The following is a 21,822-nucleotide window of genomic DNA, read 5'->3' as shown; positions in this document are numbered from 1 at the left end:
ACAGCAGCACCAGCAAGGGACACACTTGAAACAGAAAGACTCTACTAGTATATTTACAATACTACTCTTTGTGTGTTGAAATTCTCTCTCCTCCCTGAAGGAGGGAGGGGGAATTTACAATCATCACTGGTTCTGAATATAATCTCCAAAATTTACAGAAATTTTAGAGGCTTGCTAGTATTCCTTTATGCTTAATCTTACTACAGCACCAATACTTCTTTTTTTTAAAAAAAAGAAAGAAAGAAAGAAAAATCTATCAATTAATTATAAGAAAAAATTAGGATTAGCAATAAATTATCTTGGGAAGATAAAATAAAAAATAAAGCAAGTTGTCAATCAATAATACCAACTTTTAACAATGGATTAAAAAAAGCACTTTTAACTTCTGGTATTTTCAGACTGCTGTCAACGTCATGAGTGAATCTTACTACTTCGTAAGAAAATCTCTTTCATTTATGTTAAGTACAATGAAAGTGCAGCCTTTTATAAACCTTACCGTTGATGGATATTTATGGGGCTATGAGGACAAATTTTACACTCTAGCGAATGCTGTAGTACCACGTGAAATGAGATATCCATCTGAAAAGGCTGGAGTTTTAGCTGAGGTAAGATATCAGTTTTTTCTATTTATTTATTTATTTATTAGTAATCTAAATCTTTAGTACATCATACATTTTGCATAATATTACATCATATTTTTTAGTATATAAGTCGAATGTCTTTTCCAAGAAAATGATCAAGTATGAAGACTGTGTCATTTATATAAGAATGAAAATAATACGTTCCTATGTACTTGTAGGTGTACAAGTATTACATCTATACGAGCATAGCTGTAGGTGTAATACAAATATTTGAAATATATATATGATTGTTTTCTATAATTTGCTGCTGAATTCAGAATTATAGTGAAGGAAAACGGCATCACTGGAAATTTACCATTTCCGTGCCCCATAAACTACTTGTCATTCAAAAAAAAAAAAAAAATGGTTAAAGACTAAAAAATACCATGTTTCCTCGCGAAGTACAAAGCACTTAAAAGCAATGCAGTGGAATAATGGTTGACACTTAGTGTGTTTGTTATAATCGTTATATTAAAGTAAGATGAAGTTATAATCGTTATATTAAAGTAAGGTAAAGTAAGTTGAAGAAATTACGAAATAAAATTTTGAGGCTTTCTTAAGATGACTCCCTACACAAAAATTCCATTGGAAATAAACTAAAACCCACTGAAAACTACAAAATATACTCTTATTTCCTAAAATAATTCAATATTCTGATTAAATGAGCAAAATTCTGAAAATAATAGTATTATTACATACATCTTTATGGAATCTATACTTAAATATTGCTCTTTTGACGAAGTTATGAAAATTTAGCGACTTACTCCAACTGTACCACAATAAATTTCTACATATTTCCAAAGTCTCTCTAAATAAAAAAAAATGTGAATATATATAGGGGATATCCAAAACTCTCGGACCATGTTACATTATACCCTATGTATAAGGTAACAATGTAAGTAATTATTTTGGAGTACACTATTCACCGTGTAACTTTACTTAAATTATTATTTTTTCTCGAATATATTGGTTGAATATTGCAAGCCGTAATGCTTGTAGAAGCAGAGAAAAATCTGTATGAAATCATCCTTGTTTGCTTCTTAACTCTCGTTCTACTGGCGATAGTCCAATTTATGAGAACTGGTTGCAACTCTCGCTGTCTTTTTTTTATTCAAATAACAATTTAAAAAATATATTATTAGATTGGTTTGAAAAACGATCAAAATCATGAGACTTATATACACAGCGATGACGTGGGTCACCAGGTCATTTGGGATTGGAACACAATTTATGTTGGGTATACCCGAGTATAGTTCTCGTTTCTTTTTAAAAGAAATGGAAAAGCCAAGAGAAATCAATTTCATCTCACATTCCTTTGTGGCAGTCGGACACAAATCATGGCATTTATCCCAAAAAGTACTTTTTAAGTCAGATTATTGGGAGGATAGTCCCCCCAGATCGAAGAATCGGGAGACATGTTCCCCTCGTCCCCCCCGGGAATTGCGCCAGTGACACACACACACATGTTTCTTGTGCAACCGTACTGAGGATTCTCAGTGGACACTTGCTAAAGAGTTGTATTACCCTTGTAGAAGAAAAAGCATGCGTTTTTTGCTAAACAAGAGTTTTACGAATATATTAACACATCCTTCAGCAATAATATTACTTAACAAAAATGAATTTCTCCTTCATTCCTCCCAGTAACTCAAATACGTACTAAATAGAGTATAAGTTCATGATCATTTGGGGAAAAAAATGAAATTAAATTCTTGACTTTTACGTCCCACGATTATACCGGCTAGGCTAAAGGAGACGGTGATGATGAGAAATGAATGAAATGGTGGAATAAAGAAAGTGGTAGGAAACTAAAGAACACCGAGGAAACCCACGTTCACAGTGTTTGTCCACCACAATGTTCACTTGGCAGGAGCAGGGTTTGAACTCGGGACCTCATGCACCAGAAGTGAACACTCTAATATTTTTTTTAACTTACTTGAACTACTTATTATTTAATTTTACTTGCTTTACTCGTTTACCTGAGTTTTTCCAATCCCCTAAAACGAGAAAGGCTCTCCCACCGGGAATCGAAACCGGGAACTCATACACAAAGGCGCACGTGCTAGCCACCAGACCAGCTGGGGGGCACTACTAAGCCACCGCGGCCCCATGATTATTTGGAATATTCTATATATATACACAAACTGGAAGGCTACTAAAAAAAAGTTAATGACCCACTTTTGTTATGCAGCATTGTCATGGAATGTGTTGTGACATCAAATCACGGTTATGGATCACATCCAACTTAACTTCACATGAATATTAAACGTTTCTTCAAACATTACTTATTGTTGCATGTTCTGATAGGATGAGAACTCATGCACTCAAATACATAACATCACATCATTAGTAAAGATATGCATGTCTTACAAAATGTGCTCTTATGAAAACTGTAATTATAAATGGAGATAATTCTTGTTACATTTGTAGATTTGCATTAATCACAGCAGTGGTGATAATGTGAAACGAACATTCATGTCCTTCGGTGTAATATTGTATTCGTACTATGTCATTAACATTTATATTTTAAAAAATCATAATAATAAGACACGACTAGTTTCGTTTCAAGAGCTTAAGTAATTAAGTTTAGCGTGTATTTTTAATTAATTCCAATTATATACGGCATGACAATTCCCAGATTGCGGATCCAGGGGAAGACCTCTAGAGATAGATGTTAGCTGAGAATGTATTGAATAAACAGTTGCCGACAGACAACAAAGGATGGTTCTCCAGCTAAACAGATTGGCGTGAGGCTAAGAACCTCATCCTGTAAACAAACAAACAAAAAAAAAAGTTCTTGTTCAGATACATTCAAAGAAGCCTCAACTAGGACTGATAACTTGGCACGACCTGAGCAAAGTAAGATGGACATAAGATTTTGAACATGGAATATAAGAAATCTTCATAGGGAGGCAAGTTAAAATCCGTAACGAATGAGTTAGAGAAATATAGGATGGACCTAGTCAGAGTTCAGGAAGTTAAGTGGGAAAGAAAAAAGCAGTAAAGTCCTGAAAGTTTTCACGTTCTTTTATGGGAAAGAAATAGAAATCACCAACTAGGAACAAAGTTTTGGGCTCACAAACGAACAGTATCAGCAATTAAACGGGTTGAATTTGCTAATCAGACTTTGTTTTATTACTCTTAAGGGTTGGTAGTGTGATATTATTGTTCTAGATGTATATGCCCCAATAGAAGATAAGGATGACGATGTAAAAGACAGTTTTTAAGAAGTATAGTAGAACAGGTACGTGTCCAACACCCACGATACCACGTGAAAATGCTATTAGGAGATTTCAATATGAAGGTAAGACGAGAGGATATTTTCAAACCGATTATTATAGAAAATGATAGTCTGCATAAGGAAAGTAAAGACAACGTCGTTAGACTCGTGAACTTTCTAACGTCCAAAAATATTATCCTGAAGAGTACAAAATTCCTACATCGCGACGTTCATAAATACCTTTGAACTTCTCCAGATGGAAAAACACACAATCAAATTGATCACGTTTTAGTAGATACAAGAAGACACTCTAGCTTAATTGATGTTCGGTCGTTCAGGGGCGCTGACTGTGACACTGATCACTACCAGGGCAATACCAGGAAAGAGCCAGAGAAGAGCCAGGCAAGAGGGCAATGCCACATTGAAGTGTCGAATGGATTCTTGGTCTTAGAAGGTTCGGATTGCACTAGTGTTGAGAATACTTGGATTGAAATTAGGGATAGCATGAAAATTCTCAGCAAAAGAATAATTGGAACACGCAAAAATATATATATAAAAAAAAACCCTTGTTCAATCAGGAATGAACTAAACTAGCAGAGAGAAGAAAACAGGCAAAACAAAATCCGAACGATACAACTACACAAAATTTCATAGAATCAGGCGGGAAACTTCCAAAACTTCCAGAAAAAAGAAACGTGATTTTTTGAAAGCTGAAATTAATTAACTTGAAGATAATAGTAAAGCAAACACATTCCGGAAATGCATAAAGGCATCAATGGATTTAGGAAAGGCTATCAACCTCGCGCTTATATATTAAACAAAGTCAACACAACAATTCCCAAGAATACAAATAACATCTTGAATAATTGGAAAGATTTCTTTGACGAGTTGCGTAACGCGCAGCCAAAAACTAATGTTCATGGAGAAAGTGAAATGCACATAGTAGAACCGTATATTCCATAGCCTAACCGAACAGAAGTAGAAATCACTGTAAAGAAATAGTAGCAGATATCATCCACTTCTTGTTGCAGTAGAAGAATAAAGCCTGAGATGAAACCTATTTTTGCAGTACTAAATTCTATATTTATACAGTGTGTTTGAAAATAACACCGACAACGTTTGGGAGGTGATTCCTCACACCAAGATAAGACAAAAATTATATACCAACCTGGGAGCACAAATGCTTCCTTTCGGAGTTATAGGCTGCCGAAAACATGACAAAATGAAATTTAAAGATCTATAGTTCTAAAACTATGGGACCTACTGTAGTCGGGTCAAGACTTCACTTAGGAACTAGTATGTGCCCTATCCAAAAATACATGTTTTAGAATGCTGCGATACTTCCGCAACAATTTTTATAGAGGTAGTTGATGAGTACTTCAAGTTATATGACCGTAGAAAAACACCCTCTATAAAAATTGTTGCGTGAGTACCTTAGGATTCTGAAACAAGTATTTTTGGATAGCACACATATTAGTTCCTAAGTGAAGTCTTGACCCGATTACGGTAGGTCTCACAGTTTTGGAGCTGTAGACCTTTAATTTTCATTTTTTTCATATTTTTGGCAGCCTATAACTCCGAAAGGAAGCATTTGTGCTCCCAGGTTGGTCTATAATTTTCGTCTTATCTTGGTGTCAGAAATCACATCCCAAAAGTTGTCGGTGTTGTTTTGAAACACCCTATATATACATCGTTATCTATTACAGTTTTTTGACTACAACGATTAGTGTTAAAACCGGAAACGATTGATTTCTACCACTTCCGGTTTAAATAGAACGCTAACGGTCGAGACGAAATTTATTCTTGGGATGTTGAAGCAATATGAGAAAGACCTTTTTCGCTGTCTTTTACTGTTTTCACTCTACCAAAATTATTATTGAAACCGGAAGTTGTAGAACATTTCTACCACTTCTGGGTTTTAGTAAAGAGATGCAGGTGAAAATGTATATTTTCTTTAGACATTGAATCGATTTTTTTGTTTAAAAAAAGAGAAAACGTCTGTCTCTATTATTATTATTATTATTATTATTATTATTATTATTATTATTATTATTATTATTATTATTATTATTATTATTATTATTAATGTCGACTAAAAGCAGGGAATTCGTGTTACTATTCGGTTCAAAATGTCTTGTCGTCGCGAATTCTGTCGAGGAATTTGAAGCTTAAAATATATAAAACGATAATCATGCCTGTTGTTCTGTATGGTTGTGAAACATGGTCGCTTACTCTGAGGGAAGAACATAGACTGAAAGTATTTGAGAACAGGATCCTGAGAAGAATATTCGGACCCAAGAGGAACGAGAATGGGGAATGGCGGAAGCTTCATAACGAGAAACTACATAGTTTATACGGTTTACCCAACATTGTTAGGGTCGTCAAGTGTAGGAGGCTTAGGTGGGCAGGTCATGTAGCTAGAATGGAAGGAAGTAGAAACGCTTTCAAAGTCTTGACTGGTAGACCCATAGGAAAACGACCATTAGGAAGACCTAGGCGCAGATGGGGGGACAATATTAAGATGGATCTCGCAGAGATAGGAATACAAAGTAGAAACTGGATGCAATTAGCTAAGGATAGAAGTCAGTGGAGAGCTTTTGTGAACGCGGCACTGAACCTCCGGGTTCCATAGGCCATAGAGTTAGTTAGTTAGTTAGTTATTATTTTACGGTAATCAAGTTGAAATTGGAAATCCATTGAAATCGAATGTTCATAGAGAAGATAAAACCTCTTCTTAAGAAAATGAATCAATTCCAAGACACTGGTCCTCATTATCTGTTCTCTATATCTCACTATATATATATATCGCTGTTTCTACTTCATGGTAATCAATGTTGAAATCGGAAAGGGTTACCTTCAACAACTTCCAGTTTGATTATATAGAGTTAACAGAGAATGTGGAACTTATGTTGGGGCATTGATTCGATTCCATGAAACCTCTTCTTGCTGTCTCTTAAGAGTTTTTCTATTTAGATCTAATTGAAACCAGAAGTGGTAATAAATTTCTACCACTTCCGGTTTCAGTACACAGATATTTGTAAACATGTTGCATATTCTTGAAACGTTAAATCAATTCCAAAAATCCACTTTGTCGCTATCTATTAGCTTTTTCATTCTATAATGATTAACACTGAACTCAGAGATGGTTAATTTCTACCATTTCCGGTTTAGCAACTACAGCAAATACAGGGTTAGCAACTAAGGTAGAACCTATTCTTGGGACCCTGAATCAATTGTTAAAAAAAGGTCCATTCTTGCTCTGATGCCTGTCAACGGACAGAATGTCTCAGCTGTTCTATAAGAAATGAAATAAAGTCTTTCGTTTAACGTCCCACGATTATGTCCTTTATCCGTTCTCTAATACTTTCCATATTTGCACTAACATAGCTTGGAAATCCAGAAATGTATTATTTTTTTTCGGAGAACAGAAAATAAACAATAGCTACATTTAATATTATGAGAAACGTGCATTTAAATATATTGCAATCTTAAAACAGTAGTTGCATAAAAAGAATCACATTCACACATGCCGGATTAAGGAGAAAAAACAAAGTACTCGTAATGAATTGTTTCTCTGAAGTGATTGTTAGGAAAACGAGTAACTTTCGTGTCCTTGAAAGTTTCATGTCATGGGAAAGAAGATCTGAATTTTCCCTTATTATAATAATACCGTCATTACATTTATTGTAATGCTGTTGAACATCATGTGTGTGGATTATTTTGCAGCCTTATTAACTGCAAAAGATAATGGAAAATTATTGTTTAAAATGTCTAGACATAAACTTTTTCGTGACGAAGAGTTGTTTTAGGAAAATCGTTGATTCCTCCTTAACGCGGTGCAACCAAGCATTAGGAAAATGAATGAAATATTTCAGTTTTACGTCCCACAATTATGCCAATTAGGCTAAAGGAGACGATGGTGATGCAAAATGAATGTAATGGTGGAATGATTAAAGTGAGAGGAAACGGGTAAACCCATGAACACGGTGTTTGTCCACCACAAAACCCACTTGGCACGAGCTCGGATCGAACCAGGAACCCTATACACCAGAGGTGAACTCTCTACTACCGAGCCACCATGCCCTAACGTAATATTAGGGTTTACTCTGGATATTTCATTGTTCAATAGACAAAGGTAGTAATGCTTTTTCACGGTCAGAGAAAAGATAACGGAAGGCAATATACTTAACTAATATTAATTTTTGATACTTAAAATGTGGGGTCTAATACAATTTCCCCTTCAAAGCACAATATGTAAGGTATTTTGATTAACCTTACTTGAGATAAACAACGAAAATTTTTAAATACTGTTTCTCTACCTAATTTTCCAAGTATCTGCATCCAAAATTCAGAAGTAAAATGAAAGGCACATCTCGGGTATCTTTTTTTATTTTTATTTTTTTTTTTCAACGAGAGCAATATTACTGCCACCAAATATTTGAAGTTTAGGTATGAAAAACTAAATTAATTTCTTGGCACAACACCCTCATGGAGTCACTCGGCTTGTAGCACTCTGTCTTTGGAGTAATGTGTTTTCAGTATATCGGCACCCGTCGCTACTGACTTTCTAAACTGGAGTTGGGTACTTCTTTCTTTCAAGTAGCTCCCCACTTGTCCACACGACACTGGATGGATGCCGTAATGCCAAACTCTATTTGCTGAATGCAAACAGTCATCTATCTTTCCGCTCCGGCATTTCTTGTCTTCGCTGATCTCACGAAGAGTGGTATTCCAGTGCAGCTTGAGTGTTGGAATAAATTTAAATACGGATATGTATAGAAAGAAAAATGAATGATAATTTTTCAAATAATTCTTCGAAACACTTGAAACTTTTAAGCGTATGTATTGTCTTCAAGTTAATTAATTTCAGCTTTCAAAAAACACTTTTCTTTTTTCTGAAAGTTTTGGAAGTTTTCCGCCTGATGTCTATGAAATTTTGTGTAGTTGTATCGTTCGGATTTTGTTTTGCCTGTTTTCTTCTCTCTGCTAGTTTAGCTCATTCCTGGTTGAACAAGGGTTTGTTTCTATATATTTTTGCGTGTTCCAATTATTCTTTTGCTGAGAATTTTCATGCTATCCCTAATTTCAACCCAAGTATTCTCAACAATAGTGCACTCCGAACCATCTACAACCAAGAATTCATTCGACACTTCAATGTGGCATTGCCCTCTTGCCTGGCTCTTCTCTGGCTCTTTCCTGGTATTGTCCAGACAGTGATCGTGTCACAGTCAGCGCCCCTGAACGACCGAACATCAATTAAGCTAGAGTGTCTTCTTGTATCTACTAAAACGTGATCAATTTGATTGTGTGTTTTTCCATCTGGTGAAGTTCAAATGTATTTATGAACGTCGCGATGTAGGAATTTTGTACTCTTCAGGACAATATTTTTGGACGTTAGAAAGTTCACGAGTCTAACGACGTCTTTACTTTCCTTATGCAGACTTTCATTTTCTATAATAATCTGTTTGACAAAGCGGTTAGCGTACGCGCCTTTGGCGTGGGAGACCCGGGTTCGATTCCCGGCGGGAGCTCATGTGGTTCTGATTCCACGTTAATCAGTAGGTCCATGTCTCATATAGCCTCGCTGCTGAAAGGGACGCTAAACTAAAATCAACTCAATAATCTGTTTGAAAATATCCTCTCGTCTTACCTTCACATTGAAATCTCCTAATAGCATTTTCACGTGGTATCGCGGGTGTTGGACACATACCTGTTCTACTATACTTCTTCGTAAAAAGTACCAACCCTTAAGAGTAATAAAACAAAGTCTGATTAGCAAATTCAAACCGTTTAATTGCTGATACTGTTCGTTTGTGAGCCAAAAACCTTGTTCCTAGTTGGTGATTTTTATTTCTTTTCCATAAAAGAACGTGAAAACTTTCAGGACTTCACTGCTCCTTTTCTTTCCCACTTAACTTCCTGAACTCTGACCAGGTCCATCCTGTATTTCTCTAACTTATTCGTTACGAATTTTAACGTGCCTGTCCTATGAAGATTTCTTATATTCCATGTTCAAAATCTCATGTCCATCTTACTTTGCTCAGGTCGTTCCAAGTTATCAGTCCTATAGTTGAGGCTTCCATGAATGTATCTGAAAAAGAACTTTTTTTTTTTTTTTTAAAAAAAAGGATAAGGTTCTTAGCCTCACGCCAAACTGTTTAGCTGGAGAACCATCCTTTATCGTCTGTCGGCGACTGTTTATTCAATACATTCTCAGTTAACCTCTATCTCTAGAGGTCTTCCCCTGGATCCGCAATCTGGGAATTGTCATGCCGTATATAATTGGAATTAATTAAATATACACGCTAAACTTAACTACTTAAGCTCTTGAAAGGAAACTAGTTATGTCTTATTATTATGATTTTTTAGAAAATATATATAAATGTTAATGACATAGTACGAATACAATATTACACCGAAGGACAAACGAAAACTATGAATGTTTGTTTCACATTACCACCACTGCTATAATTAATGCAAATCTACAAATGTAACAAGACCTATCTGCATTTATAATTACAGTTTTCATAAGAGCACATTTTGTAAGACACGCATATCTTTACTAAAGATGTGATGTTATGTATTTGAGTGCATGAGTTCTCATCCTATCAGAACATGCAACAATAAGTAATATTTGAAGAAACGTTTAATACTCATGCGAAGTGAAGTTGGATGTGATCCATAAGCATGATTTGATGTCACAACATATTCCATGACAATGTTGCATAACAAAAGTGGATCATTAACTTTTTTTAGTAGCCTTCCAGTTTGTGTATATATAGAATATTCCAAACAATCTTGGGACCGCGGTGGCTCAGTGGTAGAGCGTTCACCTCTGGTGCATATGAGATCCCGAGTTCAAACCCTGCTCCTGCCAAGTGAACTTTCTGATGGACAAACACTGTGAACGTGGGTTTCCTAGGGGTTGTCCCGTTTCATACCACTTTCTTCATTCATTTCTCATCATTACCGTCTCTACCCTAGCCGGCATAATCGTGGGACGTAAAACTCAAAATTTTAATTTCATTTTTCTTTCAAATGATCATGAACCGATTACTATTTAACGTCGCGTGAGATAACTAATATCGTGATTTTTAGTACTGACTCTACCCTATACTCTCCTGCTGATTATTTCTTTTTGTTTTCCTTTGTAGAAAAGTCAAATTAAAGGGAAAAATAAAATAAATAACTTTATAACTAGAAAAAAATATAATCAAGACTACACTTACTACGCTGCATCATATACAGAGGTTGTTCAGCCTACGTTTGGCCGATTTCGTTCCTTCCCCCTCCCGGGCAGAATGGACTCACCCGACGTGGTTCGTGGCGTTCTACAGCGTTGTGCAGTAGCTTCCTGGGAACAGAGTTGTTTTTCCGCGCGGACGACAATAACGCACAAAACAGGACCATTGTTGTGAGTGTTGTGTTAAATTTGTTTCCAAGTGTGTGGGTTTCCGCTTCGTGACCAAAATGCCGCCCAAACTAAGCCTTGGTTTTGCGAAGGCTATATTGCAGATCTTTATGACGCCCACTTTAGTGTTTCTGTCATTAGAAAACAGTGAAAGAAGAATGGTTACAACATCATTTTAAGTGGAATAAAAAAATGTTATTTAAAAATACAATGGCAACGAAGCTCCACCATTTGAACCACCAACGAAGTTGCCTAGGAAGCGGGAAAGCACCAGGGCCACTTCCACCATGCAGAGGAAACTTCGCAAAATGGCAATGCAAGAAAATCCGCTTACACAAAGGTGTATGGCTAATCGTCTTGACGTGTCTTTGGTGACTGTGAGCTGGACATTACACCATCAACTCAAGCTGGAAAAAGTCATGAAAGTTCGCGGCCATTTTCTCACGGATGCCCACCGAAAGGAAAGAAAGTGTAACGCCCGGAAGCTGTATGAACGGCATCTGGCAAAACAAAGGTGGATGTACGTCGTAACGCTCGATGAAGCATGGATTTACCTTTCCGACTGCGGCAAACTGAGAGCCATCATGTACCGAGAGAAAGGTGCCAAGAACTTCAGAAGGTGGGTCCGTGTCTGTAAAGAATCCTTCGTAAAAGGGTTCATGGTCGTTACTGGCTACTACCGAGGTAAACTGAAGATTCGTAGGGTGGCGAAGAACTGCAAAATAAATTCGCAGTATTTTCAGGAGCAGATCATGCGGCCAATCTACGAGCATGAGATTCCAGCAATGTACGGAAATGACGCCAATCTGGTGCGCATTCACATGAACATGGCCTCATCACATACCTCACGATCGTCCCTCGCATTCTACAGGGAGATGGAGGGTGCAAGCGGTATTCAGGTGATACCTTTCAATGAGGTACCTGTTAAATATCCAGATGCAAGTCCTATGGACTATTGTGGATTTGGATTGCTGAAGCGGGCTTTGGGAAAATGGCGTGTGACAACTGTGGAAGGACTTTGGAAAGCTGTGCAAAAGGGAATGAACAAGATTTCCCTTCCAAATCTTCAGAGAAGCCTATTACAGTGGGAATACTTATTGTTAGGAACTAAGGGAAACACATCGAGCACTTACGGACCTGGCGCCATGGATTTTTCTAAATTTTTAGATAAGTCGAAATTGGCCAAATGTAGACTGAACAACCTCTGTATTGACGGAAGACTGACTTCCCTTGTTATTTGTACGTATAATACAGTGAAACCCCTGAATAAAGGACACTAATGGGATGTGAAAGGTGTCCGTTACAGAGAGGTTACAGAAATTTAACTTCTCACAACGGTACTTGTATGCAGTAATATACAGTAAATACATTATATATGAGCGTAAATACGTAAAATTCAATATGAAAATACTCCATTTAGTACGTATTTGAGTTACTGGGAGGGATAAAGGAGAAATTCATTTTTGTTAAATAATATTATTGCTGGGAGATGTGTTAATATATTCGTATACTGCAAAAGATAATGCATGTATGGTAATTTTTTTAAGTACATATCATCACACTGTAAGCATTTGTCATTTGCTTCAAATTCTCAGTAGAGATGCGCACGAGGCAAGATTTGTGGCTGTCTCGTCTCGAAAATGTGCTGTAAAATTGATGTTTCGACTCGAAAAATGTATATTTTGCTATTGGAAGAGCCGTGTCTCGACTCGAATTTTGTCAGGAAAATCCTGTCTCGACTCGTCTCGTGCGCATCCCTAATTCTCAGAGCCTCCTCAAAAGATGCGTTAGGAACCAATTAACCGGCTAAACTCTTTTGTTTAGCGAAAAATGCATGCTTTTTCTTCTACAAGGGTAGTAAAACTCTTCAGCAAGTGTCCACTGAGAATCCTCAGTACGGTTGCAGAAGAAACATGTGTGTGTGTGTGTGTATCACAGAAAAGAGAATAATTTCTATCCGGTATGAAGAGGTTATCGAAATGTTTGGGGGAGGAAGGACTGTCCGCGTCCGTATCTGAGAGTGTCCGTGAGAGGGTGGGTTTTGTTCCGTAAGAGAACATATGTTTTTGCCGGGACAAACAAATCTGTCCGTATTATAGAGGTGTCCGTTAAGGAAGGTTTCAGTGTGTAGTCCTTTGATTTCTTAACTAATATGATAGTAATATATTATACAAACACTAAAATACTACCAGCATTGAAAAATGTTTGGAAATGCGCTGTCTATAGAATAAGTAATTCATATATTTTTTTGTTTATTTCAGAGAAACAGCACATATAAAGAAGTAATGACTGTGTATACTGGTGAAAATGGAACAAAAATTGATACAATCCACAAATACAATGGAAATAAGCTACTGAACGTCTGGGGTTCAGATGAATGTAATAGTCTAGATGGCATTGAAGGCACAAATTTTCCACCTCCTATTACTAGAACATCACAACTTAAAGTTTTTAGGAAAGAAGTATGTCGCTTATTTCCCTTAGAGTACACGGAAGATACTTCTGAGTGGGGTCTTCCTGCTTATAAGTTTCAGCCTCCTGAAGACATGTGGGCTGATGTGAAAACAAAACCAGAAAACTCTTGTTATTGCATCGACAAATCTTCATGTCTTCCGTCTGGAGTTGCAGATATAGCTCCATGTGCATATGGTAGGTATACATACATTTAAGAATTGTGAAATAGTTACATAATGTAAAGTACAGATTACTTTACATTATGTAACTATTGCTTTACTTTTGAATATACAGGGGCTCAGGGAAAGGAAGAATTTTGAAGTAGGGTAATTTGCACGAACATACATAGGAGAAACATCTTTTATTGACTAAAGTGCATGTATATAGTATACCGTTAATTTTTTCATTACAAAATGTCGCAGACTATTCCTTTATTTCTTAAAGATGACATTGGAATTATGTGCTTCCTTTCGGCGTTTACATTCTAATAGCGTGTTATGGAAACTCCAGAATGTTCAGTATAGCATGTCTCGTGAAATAATAGTGATTTCATCTTCAATATTTTGTTTCACTTCATGAATAGTTGCAGGACGTGTGCAGTGTACCTTGCCTTTAAGATGTCCCACAGGAAGAAATCGCACACACTAAGATCAGGGAATCTCGCAGACTATGGAATGTCACGGTTATATGAAATGAAGCGCCTTCCAAATAATCGATGAATGGCTTCCATCCATTGTAGAGCAGTATGTGACGTGGTCCCATTCTGCTGAAACCACGTGTTTGCCAGGTTAAGATCTCAGTGTAAAGAATGTTTCAAGCATATCAACATACCAAACAGATGTTACTGTTGTTGCAATGCCATCCTCACGCTGAAAAAAGTAAGGGCCAATGACACCATGGCATGATACAGCACACCATACTGTAAACTTGGTGCTATGTAATGGACACTTGTGACACTCACAAGGATTTTCCTGTGCCCAGTAGTGGAAATTCTGTTTGTGAACGTACCCGTTAAGGTGAAAGTGGGCTTCGTCTGACATCCATATGCTGTCAAGGAAATTGGCGTTGATTTTAGCCAACATCCTCGGTAATTTTAGCCAACTTAACTCCCTACTTGACACAATGTCTCGTGGATGTAATTGCTGCACAATCTGTAACTTATAAAGAAGAATCTGTAATTGTTGCAGTATTCTTTGTACACTTTCCCGCTCAATCTCAATTGAAGATGCATGTTGTCAAACGGAGCGGCGAGGGCTCCTCTCTATCTCTCTGCAATGTTATCTGGGGTACATACCGTTCGAACGCCATCTGGAAGCTTCTTTTTCAAGACTGAACCAGTTTCTTCAAAATTACACACCCACATTGTAATCGCATGAGCAGATTGGACACGTCCATGAGGTCGTAGCTGATAACGCTGTCGAAATACCCTTTGCGCAGCTGTCACACTGTCACCCTGCTTGTAAAACACTCTCACAGCAAGCATGTTCTACACCGCTCCGATGCTGCATGATTACTAAATGATAACGTGTTTATAACAACCATACATCGGTTCCGAACAACTGCCGGCATTACAGTGTTACATTTAGTTAAGGATTGTGTCTTGCTGAAATATAATTTTTCACTAAAAATAAAAACTTAATAATACGAAGTGAAAATATTTTTTCCTCGAAATTGAATACAGAAAGTAGAGTGCTTCATAATTATACACCAGGAAATATGGACTTAACTTTAAAGAGGTACATTAAAATGATATAATAACAAGGTATAATTTTATTACAATTTTAATTTGCACTGATATATGACTAATCAGGGGTGCCCACAGAGGGGGGCTATGACGCAAACTGCGTCATTGAAATATTTGTGGGGGTTAATATATATATATATATATATATATATATTTGAGGGGGTGTAAAAGTTAATCGAGAAGAATTTTTTTCATGGAAGAACACCTACGGATAGACAATTGGGGGGGTGCGTCATGGACATAAGGGGGGTGGGCACCACTGTCATAATTGACACAGAGTCATAGTATGCATCCATAAAGAAACAATATTACAAATATTTCGCTTCATTGTATTTCTAAATAGACATTAGAACATTACAAAGCCTGATATTTGATATTATCTCTTATATTTCAATTTTTGAACATTTTCCTTTTTGTTAGAGCAAATATACAGAAACATCCTTCTAAGAAAAATCGGATCGGACAAAATCATATTATGTATTGTATAGTTAAATAAGTTAAGATTATAGCAAGTTTCTAATAATTGGGGCAAGATTACAACATTTATTTGTTCTACACATTTTAAGCATAAAATACGCAAATTTTGTTGTCATCAATTACAACCAAGATTAAATAAAACTTAGCATTTAATTTTCTTACTCAGATGATTTAAACCATATTTACCTATCGATTCAACATTAAAATATATTATTCAATATTGCGAGTAAGTTATACAGGCTAGAGTCCTACGATGAATAGTCGTAGATGTCAGATAAGCCGAAACTTACATGATAATATAAATTCGGCCACAACAACGATGTTAGCTGACTGAGAGACAAATGATAAAAGTATATAATCGTTCTAAGTACTCTGCAACAATTCTATTATATTTGTTATTATCAGTGGCGTATCTAGCCCGGTGCCGGGGAAGACTTAGCCCCCAGTTTTTTGGGTGACAAAAATAATTTAAGCTATTATTTATATATTTTTGAAAGTATAAACTCATGATAAACCTATCATAGTCTGGGTTCGTTGCTTCCCCCCCCCCCTAGTTTTTAACTTCTTGATCCGCCTTTGGTTATCATTTATTATTAAAGCATTCATCTCTCACGTGTCTATGATTGAGTAAGGTAGTATTCTTAAAAAAGTTAAAAGAAACAATGATTTTAGTAGATGTTAATGTTTGTGATGAAGTTGGTGGTTAATATATTTCTATATAACTAACATTCAAATATGTGTTTGCAAGTTTCTCTTTTGAAATATTCTGCATTCTTTTCTTTTAATATTATTTCCCTCTTACATGTTGATAATCTGGGAAACATGAACCTTTATAATATGCTAATAAAAATATCATATAAGAAATAGGACCTATATACTGAAAAATTATAATATAATATAATATAATATAATATAATATAATATAATATAATATAATATAATATAATATAATATAATATAATATAATATAATATAATTTTATGTAATATAGTCAGTGAATTGATTCATAGGACTTGTCAGTTACGACATCTATAAACTAAAGGATATAGGCCTAACAAAAAATCAACTTTTCTATGTACGTAATTATTCATCAATTGTATAAAAAAATAGAATAGAATCTTGTAATTATCAATACATTTAATGTACAGTACCTTAATTATAAATGTTTTTAAAATAAACAGTTTATAAGCAACAACAGTATTTATTTTTCAGGTTCACCAGCAGTTGTATCCTTTCCACATTACTATTCAGCAGATCCTAGTTTGTTGGAATACGTAGATGGTTTGAATCCAAGAAAAGAAGACCACGAGTTTTATATCAACGTTGATCCTGTATGTATTAGATATCGATCATTTATCCTCTTTTTACTTTCATAGTTTAGAAAATTAATAATTTGTCTTCCCTTCTAAAGATTTCTACTGATCTTCTTAATCATTAAATTATTGCATGCCTTAGGTGCTCCGCTATTTACGAACAAGTATATCTATCTTGAAGGCAGCATTTTACAATGCAGCAGATAGTATTATCAAGTCAATGAAAAAGAAATCCAAATGTAGGAATAAAAGAAAGGATGAATGCATGGAAATCAAACAATAGTGTTAACTGAACTAAAAATATATACAGAGGCGGAGGTAAAAACTGGGGGGGGGGGTCAGAAACCCCGGCTATGATATGTATATCAGGTTTACTATAAACTTTCAAAAATACATAAATAATAGCTTAAATTATTTTTCTCACTCAAAAAATTGGAAGCCTAGGCCCCCGGCCCCAGCCTAGATCCGCCACTGAATACAGGGGTCTATAATCATCCATCCATCTACAAAGTTCATCCATATTCTAATATGAGAACGAATTTATCCATAATCTAATATGATTTCATATGTATGCCTCTCGCCTCATACATTTGAAAACATAATCTAAACAATACCAAAAGTTATGAAACGCAATTAACACAAGTGAGATGTATAAATTATGTTGTGAGTCAACCTTAATGTCTCAAAATCAGTTGGAGCTCATGAGGGAATCACATCGATAAAAATTTAGATTTTACCGCTACAAGCTGCGGGAAGAAAGCTGTATAACAAGAATTAGTATATTAGGTAACTTGTAGCGACAAAAATTTATATTTTTATCGATGTGACTTCTTTCAAGAGTCGCCAGTGCTTTCAAAATGTCACTAAGTTAAAGAAAAATGTCGTTATCTTACATACTAACATATAAACAATGATATATATATAGCTAAGATATGAATTCGAAGGTTGATTCAAAAGTCATCCTGATCTTGGTAAGCTCTTCAATTTTTCATGGCATGCTCATAAATGGCATGAATGATTCGGGCCAAAATTGGTATGAAGGTAAATAATGAATTACTTAGGTAAGTTTGGCCAAAATTGACATGAAAATAACTAATGGGTTACTTAGGTAAATTTGGCCAAATTACTATCGTCTCGTCTCATCTAGTCTCATAGGTAATCCCCATTTAGAGCATTATTATTTTTTAAACTTTAGAACAAAATTTTATAAACTTTATTGTTCATAAAATATAGCACTGGTATTATTATTTTGATTAGTGTCTTTACCTTATAGTGATTTTTTCAGTACAGTACAGCATAGTAAGCTTATATTTTTCTAAGCTTATATTTTTCTCACTGATTTGAAAATGTGAAAACTTGCTATTAATTAACAGAGAACTACAGGGTATATATCCCTGCATTGACCAAGTACAACATTCAAGTTTATGGGTTTGTTTGCTTCGGCTGTTCGGAGCTCAAGGTAATAGATAATAAAGAAGCTAAGTCTTCCTGATGAATAACAATAAGAAATGATATGAAATACAGTGAGCTTATGAGTACGGGACTGTATACCTACTTTTGGGCCACCCTGTGTATGTATATTTTAACTGTTGCAAAAAATAACCTTTAACAGATCCTCTACATCAGTAGTTCCCAACCTTATTTATTTGGCATCCCTTCGTGAATACTCTAGACCAGCGTTTCCCAACCGCTGTGCCGCGGCACACTGGTGTGCCGCATGGGCCGCTGGTGTGCCGCGAGGAAATCGAAACAAATGTAATTCTATAGGAACCAAATTCTAAGATATAGGGGAAATGTATATTTGTATTTCACATTACTATGAACCTCTACTAAACTATAAATCTACAATTTTAAGTTTCATACTGCTTTACTTTTCTGTACATTTTTAATGCTGAAAAACGTATTTATCATTGTCATGACCATTATTGCTTCTTTATTGTTGCAGACTATTTCGTAACTTGAAATTTTAACATATCATTCAATAAATTCAACAAAGCAAACATGCATACAAATTACCTACATTTGTGTTTTAAAAGTATAGGAGATTTGTTTATTTGTTCCTTATTTACTGATCTTCCCTTTTAGTGAAAGGTTAGATACAGTTTTCAAAAGAGAAAGTGGATTTTTAAAAACCCGAGTTTTATATTTCACTGCAGTTGTTTTCTATTTTAAAATTAGAATGAAAAATAAGCATAATGATTTACCACGGGGCAAAATCAGTGATCGAGCTTTCTTCTCTGTAAGGAGGAGATCAGTAATCACACAAAAATACCACGGTATTTTATATTTACAAATAATAATAGTAATAATTATATATATATATATATATATATATATATATATATATATATATATATATATATATATATATATATATATATATATATATATATATATATATATATAGGTGTGCCGCGAGAATTCAAGTTACACCTGTAGTGTGCCGCAACTGGAAAAAAGTTGGGAAACGCTGCTCTAGACTTACACCTTCCTCCTTGCTGCTCGTTGGTCCGACCGTTTTTGCGATTTCAGATACATCATTGAATTCTCAAATCTCCTATTTAATAATAATAATAATAATAATAATAATCTTCAGCAAGACTTCTCTATGTTATTTTTCTATGGTAATTTCTTACTCTATTCTATTTTGTGTTTCTACATATTTAATTTAACATACATTTATTACAACGTACGTAATGTTTATAATTACAGGTAAGTTTTACTTGCTTGTTCTTCACGTCCCCCAGTTTGGAAACCACTGCATCGCATTTTGGAAATTAAAAAGTAGTACACGCCCGAACAGGGACTCGAACCCTGGACCGTTAGGTTAAAAGCCTAACGCTCTACCGACTGAGCTATCCGGGCACTACGGAAGTTAGCTCTAAGGTTAATTCTAATAATGGTTTGGTGGAAAATAATAATGATCCTTCGTCCTTCCGAAGTAAAACCTGAAATGACCCTCCCTGTACGAACACTTGTCTCACCCTGAAAAAGAGAGAGAGAGAAGAAAAACTAAGGAGGTTATGATGTGTGCACACTGCTTCATGAGGGTGCCTTACTGGATCTTTATTTTTCTGCCATTAATGTTGGCTCAGAATTACGTTCTCTGTATATGAGCATATGATGTTCCTTGTTTTTAATTTTATTTATATCCTTGTTTTAAGTTCAAAAAGTAATGGTGGATATAGCCCGGAGTCGGGGGCAGTTTTTGAGGGACGAAAATAATTTAAGCTATTATTTAAATATTTTTGAAAGTGTATATACTTTATATCATAACCTCCTTAGTTTTTCTTCTCTTTTTTGGGGGGGGGGAGACAAGCATTCACACCAGGAGGGTCATTTCAGGTTTTACTTCGGAAGGGTGAAGAGTCATATTATTTCTCACCAATCAAAGTCCATGATCAGAATTAACCTTACTAGCCCTCCCCGCTGGTCTAGTGACAAGCACGTGCGTCTTTGATATACGGGATTTCGCGTTTGATTCCCGGTGGGAGACCCCTTTGTTGTGTGTTCATGTCCTTGTTCTGGGTTACTGGAGAAAGCAAGTTAAACGAATAAAAGCGTGTAAAATTAAGTAGAAAACTGGTAATAAGTAGTTAAGCAAGTTAATGAAGTACGTCCTGTGAATCAGTTAACTTTAAAAAGTCAGTAGAGCGTTCGTCTTTTAACCTAACGGTCCAGAGTTCGAGTCCCTGTTCGGACGTGTATTACATTTTAATTTTCAGCATGTAGAGCAGGTTCCCAACTGGGGGACGTAAAGAACAAGCAAGATACTGGCAGAACTAAATTCACTATATACCTACACGAGTCTGGTTTCTCCCCAGTTTTTACCTTCTAGCTCCACTTCTATCAAAAGGGATGCTGTATGTATGCAGCTTAAGTGTGTATAAATAAATAGAAGAAGAAATTATCAGGAATAACCTTCCACAAGTAAGAAAATCACTGGCCATGGAACACTCATTATAATAATACTGACATTATAAGTTCTATATTAGCTGCCCCATTTTATATTATTTTTACATGGTTTTAGTGGTAATGATTTAAATAAACCTGAATTTATAAATTCAGTTAAACGTGGCACCTCAACGGTACTTACTGGAAGTTCAGTCATACAAAATTTACACAAAAAATCGAAGAAGCAAGGTAGCTAGTAAACGTTCTATAGAGCTTCTTGATATAAATTATGCGAATTTCCCGAAAATAAAACTTGTGCTTAAGCCGCCATCTTGGAAAATCACTGACTCCAAAAACGGTCACGAGGGAAATCGCACTTTTGAGTTTAAACGGATAAAGCAGATAAACTAATTGGTCGATTAATACAATTACACCTCCTTAGAATCGCAATAAATAGGGCTACATGTGATATATAGCTGTTGTCTGTAATGGCTAACAAAGGGAAGTAATGACGGGAGATTTTTAAGTTGTAATGTCTAATATTCAATTTTCTCGACTTTTTCGGCGCTAACCTGGCAACACTACTTGGAAACCAAACCATATATATATATAGGGTGTCCATAAAGTCCGTTGCCATCCCTGTATGTTCGAAACGACTGCAAATATGAGAAAACGCAAAAACACGTCCATCA

At 35.6% G+C, this 21,822-nt stretch overlaps 1 protein-coding gene and 1 non-coding gene across 2 annotated transcripts in view; one reads left to right on the top strand and one right to left on the bottom strand.

Annotated features, from left to right (window-relative positions):
* The window catches only part of LOC145661523 (scavenger receptor class B member 1-like), a 47,247-nt gene that overhangs the window by 13,820 nt on the left and 11,605 nt on the right, over window positions 1-21,822 (top strand). Inside the window, exons 5-7 of the mRNA XM_081726841.1 lie at window positions 399-605; window positions 13,510-13,897; window positions 17,136-17,254. Of these exons, the coding sequence (XP_081582967.1) occupies window positions 399-605; window positions 13,510-13,897; window positions 17,136-17,254 (714 nt within the window). The remainder of the gene's footprint in view (window positions 1-398; window positions 606-13,509; window positions 13,898-17,135; window positions 17,255-21,822) is intronic.
* TRNAK-UUU (transfer RNA lysine (anticodon UUU)) lies at window positions 20,029-20,101 on the bottom strand. Its single transcript has one exon. It is a non-coding gene; the product is annotated as a tRNA-Lys (tRNA).

This window comes from Thermobia domestica, chromosome 10, assembly GCF_964235325.1.
Source record: "Thermobia domestica chromosome 10, izTheDome1.hap1.1, whole genome shotgun sequence".
NCBI classification, from domain to species: Eukaryota; Metazoa; Arthropoda; class Insecta; order Zygentoma; family Lepismatidae; genus Thermobia; species Thermobia domestica.
The sequence above is the reverse complement of the archived record's forward strand: the minus strand, read 5'-3'. Positions and strand labels throughout refer to the sequence as shown.